The sequence below is a fragment of the Lactuca saligna genome, chromosome 1, assembly GCF_052625555.1.
Source record: "Lactuca saligna cultivar CGN05327 chromosome 1, ASM5262555v1, whole genome shotgun sequence".
Taxonomy (NCBI): domain Eukaryota; kingdom Viridiplantae; phylum Streptophyta; class Magnoliopsida; order Asterales; family Asteraceae; genus Lactuca; species Lactuca saligna.
The window spans coordinates 158,916,840-158,921,956 of NC_136417.1; the positions used below are offsets into that span (position 1 = coordinate 158,916,840).

The 5,117-nt window shown below is 39.4% G+C and overlaps 1 protein-coding gene across 1 annotated transcript; it reads right to left on the minus strand.

Moving 5' to 3' along the window:
* Positions 1-3,271: 3,271 nt before the first annotated feature.
* Positions 3,272-4,708, minus strand: LOC145001164 (phospholipase A1-II 1-like). Its single transcript, XM_078960518.1, has 2 exons — positions 4,090-4,708; positions 3,272-3,999 (listed from the first exon to the last, which is right to left on the minus strand). The coding sequence occupies exons 1-2, from the start codon at positions 4,666-4,668 to the stop codon at positions 3,379-3,381; spliced, it is 1,200 nt and encodes a 399-aa protein (XP_078816644.1). The 5' UTR covers positions 4,669-4,708; the 3' UTR covers positions 3,272-3,378.
* Between the last annotated feature and the right edge of the window lie 409 nt (positions 4,709-5,117).

Here is a 5,117-nt window from a genome sequence, read left to right on the forward strand (position 1 = left end):
CTAATGGTTTTGTATTCTCATTGCATCAAAATTATTCTTAATGTTAAACGGGGATCCTCCTTACCCCGTTGGGATACCTGCAGACCTGATAGTGTTTGGTAAATGGGTACCCGTTGGGAATGGGGTTGATGATGGGATCGATTTTCATATTCGGGGATGGGGACGGGATTACCAAAACCCGTCCCAAACCCACCCCATTGTCATCCCTAGATATGACTTCCAATACTTTGTAGATACGAGATCAATTTGGAGCACCCTGGGAAGAGCGGGTCATGCTAGGTGCGTATAGTAGAGGGTCACACGAAGAAGCTTGTTATAGGGTAGCGTGATTGGTCATGTCAGTAGAAGGTGATCAGGATTCCTCCAGGTGTTGCGGGTATGTCATCTTCTGCTACTATTAGGTGGATGTTGGGAATACGTATCGCTGTGGAATTGTGAGTGAGTTTGGTTAAGTCAGATCTCGGGTTGGTTTTTGCTATTGTCTGGGTTATCAAGGATCATATATGCCATCCTGCATGCCGAAAATTCCTTGATAATCCTACAGATGGATGTGTCTTGCAAAGTGGGTTCCGCGTATACCGCTATCCTCATGTGTCTTTGTCAGGAACCATTCAGGAGTACTATTTTGAGGATATTAAATCAGGATTATAGCGATAGTTCTCCGGTGAAGTCAGAGTTCAATGGTTCTATCCTCGTTCGGGTATGGTCGCTAATTGTCTATGGAAGAACCTTAGACTTCAAGGCACTACCGTTTCTAGGACAGGATTGGTAGCATGAAGAGGGTAGTGTTAGATGCATGAGTGTTTGGTCATTGGATGTTCAGGAGAATTGTATTTTCGCATGGGTTTTGTTCGTTAGAGTTCAGTGATCCTGCGAGAGTGGAAGTGAGAACAAGGATTCGTCAGCCAGGGTGAAGATTAAGGCGTCCAGTTACCAGCATGGGAGGTGGACTGAGGTGTCAGACTGGAGCTAATTTCAAGAGTACTCTTCCAGATTTCAGAGGATGGGCGATCTTAAGGTTTGGCTTGTAGCTAATCGCTAGCATTGGTAAGCACATATTGTCATCAGTAGGTTATTAGAAAGCAAGAAGAATTGGGAATCCTTCAATTCTCACGTGCCATGAAGAATTAGTCGAACCTAAGTGGGGGAGATTCGATCATATATCCAGGAGCAGAAATAGGTGTGAAACTAGGATGAGTTTCACATCCCCGATAGGGAGAAAGGCGGGCGAGTGGCCGTCCAGATTGAGGATTGTGAGTAGGGAGTTCAGAACACGTTCCAACATTTGGTTCATGTTTTTCCTTAGCATCAGATAGCAAGTTTTGGGAATCATGTTCGAGCTTCAGTTAGGACTCAAGTTTAGTTGAGTGTTAGGTCGAGTGCGTGCTCGACCCGGTATGGAAAGTGTTGTAAGACTACGGGGTAGCTGTAGCATTCACTAGCAGTCAAATAGTATGGAAAGTGTTGTAAGACTATGGGGTAGTCGTAGCATTCACTAGCAGTCAGATAGTATGGAAAGTGTTGTAAGACTACGGGGCAGCCGTAGCATTCACTAGCAGTCAGTTAGCATGGAAAGTGTTGTAAGACTACGGGGGTAGCCGTAGCATTCACTAGCGGTCAGATAGTGATAGAATGTTGTAAGACTGCGGGTGTAGCCGTAGCATTCATGAGGTTGGCGGATAGTGATAGAGTGTTGTGAGACTGTAGGTGTAGCCGTAGCATTCACTAGGTTGGTAGATGGCATGAACGTATTGTTAGAATGCGGAAGGAATAGTAGTACCCACCAGTTTCGATGTAGCAGTGAGGATTTGGAAATCCACATATTGGATTATGGAATCACCTAGATGGGTTAGATCTAGTTGAGTCAATGATAAGACGGTAGGAGCGCCACTACAGTTATGAGATCAAGGAAGCAATGGATTGCTTAAGGACGCTTGAGATATAAGGCTACCATTGGTCAGGTAGCACTCACTTTTAGCCTTGGATTGGGTGACATCAGGATTTGACGCATGGACTCTATTGTTTGGTTCAGAAGGTTATTAGAGCCACAGTGGCGTGATAACTAGTGGCAACTAGTTCTAGAGAAGGATTTCATTCGGAAGTCGTGTGAGGAAACTATGTCGGAGTCCTTTGGCTCCGCGATCGGGACGGAACCCGGTATTTCAGATGATTGGCGAACGAATTGAGACCACTGATGGCAATGGATTTAAGAGAAAACAGACTTGTCAAAGGCAATGCCCTACCATATATGTTTATCGTAGGTGAGAAAGGTTTGGCTAGGGTTTGCTATGGAATTTGCTGGTGTGACGGAAAACATTTCCATTACTGGAAAACTCAGGGTGTGTTTGGGATTCATTTTTTAAGTTAAAAGTCCTTTTGTAAAAAGGATTTTTTCTAAAACAACTTTTTCTATAATGAGGTATTTAAAATGTGTTTGGGTAGACTTTTAAGACTCTTAAGAGATAAAAACCAAAAGTCACAAAAAGATGTGATTTTATGACTTTTAAAAAGACTCTTTTTTGGTCATGGCTAAAAGTTGATTTAAAATGACTTTTCTATTTTGCGAAACATCTTTTGGATTTTTTTTATTTTTTGAAAAAGTTAAAGTTCCAAAATTTGTTTTAAAAGGAAAGTTAAACACCCTCTAAATAACCGGAATCACATGGTGGTAGTGTTTCCTTTTTCTGAACGAGAGATTGGTGGAGGGTGATAACAGAGATCGATTTTACTTTTTTACTTTTTTTCTTAATTATTGTTATATAAAAAATAGAAAAAGAAAATACAAATTGCAAACTCGTCATTTAAAAAAAATCAAAATAAGTTGGATTAAACTCGCAACAAAAGCAAATTTTTAGACCGATTGTGTTAGTCTATGTCCTTTTCTATCAAAATAATAATTTTCGACATACCACAGGGATATTTTTGCAATTTTTTTCTATATATTAAAAAAGACATAAGTTTGAATGGGTATAGTTTAATAAATGAAAATTTTATTTGTTAAAAATAATAATAATAACAATAATAATAATAACAATTTACAAAAATCAGTTAAATGGTATTTTGTTCATATTATAATTCATTTTCAACTCCTTTTGATATTTAATTTCTCATATGAAAATCAAATACATATCATTCCTTAATATTCTAATTTCCTTCATCCTACACGTTTATCCATTCAAAGTATTTGAGAACAAAATAACTTGCTTACTTGTTTTGGTGTGGTGGGTTTTGTTTTTAGGGTTTATAGTTCTCAAAAATTATCGCATTCCTCTTTAATATGATGAAAATGATTCCATTTATTTATTCATTCACCAAACAAAGGCGGTATAGATACAACAATGATCACACATCAAAAATGTCGCGACTTTTATTTTGTTATTAAGAGATACAAACATCATCATCTTCGTGATCCATCAACAGCCACGATCCATCTGCTTGTCGAACCATACCCTTGTTCTTCTTAACCCACCACATAGGAGGCACATGATATTCATCCAACAAACTATCCGAATACTTGTTTACTAGAGCAATATCCCGTCTAACCTCTAGCTTGAAACCTCCCTCCCTACCTTGTGCACCCGCAACTCCATGTAAGTAACTCTCCATGTCATGCCACCTGTGTATGTCTCCAGGACTCTTCAAGTATGCGGACTTACTCGTATCAATCACCAACTCTTCACCGATGTGCAAGTAACCCAACTTCAATGGGTAGTGTGGAACCACATCGTGTTCATTATGAACACGTAGGATATGGATGTCCTTATGTAAAGAGAAAAACTTTTGAAAGTCCGAGTTTCCCACACGAGGGCTACCAAAGACAAAAGCTGTCACAGGAAACGTCTTGACAGACATGCCCATTGTCGTCTTGTTGAATCCATTTGAGACGATATCAACTGCATTGAGCGTCGCAAGTGCTCCACCCATGCTATGCCCGACTATTGTCAAACTTATTTCCTCGTTCTTGTATAAATCAACTAATCGCCTCACCTCTTCAAGAACCTATACATTATATTACAAATAAAGTGATCAAAATACGTGTTTTTTTATTATTAAAACTAGCTAGCTTGTTTTTTTATAAAGGAAACTCACTTGGACTCTAGCACTTGCTTTGTTGAAACGAGATGCAGGATCACCAGTGGTGTAGATTGAATGCCACCCATGTTGAACTTTTACATGATGATGTTCTCTAAATATTTCCGGAGCTGAAACCGAAGGAAATTTTAGATCATTAATCCATTCCATGTTTTGAACTGTGCCTCTCCATGAAATAACAATATCTCTCCTCCCTAACGCCACCTTCCCTTCATCTGAAGCCACTGCTACGTACCCTATCCAGTTGGATTCCTTGCTCCAGGCCTCTCTTGACAATGACTTTACAAGGAACGACGGAAGGGGGGCTGAGGATGTGCCGTAGAAATATTTTGTCACTTCATACTTGAAAGGGTTTCCTTGTTCGATTCCAACTTTTGAGAGGAGGTTACTACGGTTGTATAGGCTGTTTCCGGCGTTCTTTGATGTCTTCTCTGTATTGAAAGCGTCTCTTGCTGCCTGAGCCATCTCGCCATAGTGGATAATGTATCGCCGTAGATCGATGTCAAGAGGATCTAATAGGCCTGACCAATTGTCTTCTCCACTTAGTGTCGTCCATCTCTTAGATATGCTAGCCATTAATTTCTTGTCTCTCTTTCTGGAATAAGTTGTTCTTTTAATTTGTGAAAGTTGTGGTAATTTAATCGTGTATATATAGGTGATAATTGATGATGCAATCATGTAATATTTATATTCGTCATGTTGTGAAATAAAAATGAACAACATATTTCATATCATATAATAATTAAGCATGGTGGAGGGGAGAGATATTATGACGAGTGTAAGGTCAAGTAGTTTTTGATGAAGAAGAGCATGAGGAGCTTACTAGGAAATTGTTCCTGGTTAGCTTTAAACAGAAATAACGATTAAAGAATAAGGAATTATCGTCTCCATGAACGGGCATGAGAAAGGGGTGATGGATCCGAACCACACCATCAACCCGAAATTCATGAACTTCATGCTCCGAATTCAACATATTTTATTTTGACCAAGTTTTTCGGTTTTATTTTAGGTCCTTTCAACATTAA

Coding starts and splice junctions, on each gene's coding strand:
- LOC145001164 (XM_078960518.1), bottom strand. CDS start 4,668: ATGGCTAGCATATCTAAGAGATGGACGACACTAAGTGGAGAAGACAAT. Junction 4,000..4,089: donor AAGCAAGTGCTAGAGTCCAA/GTGAGTTTCCTT, acceptor TATAATGTATAG/GTTCTTGAAGAGGTGAGGCG.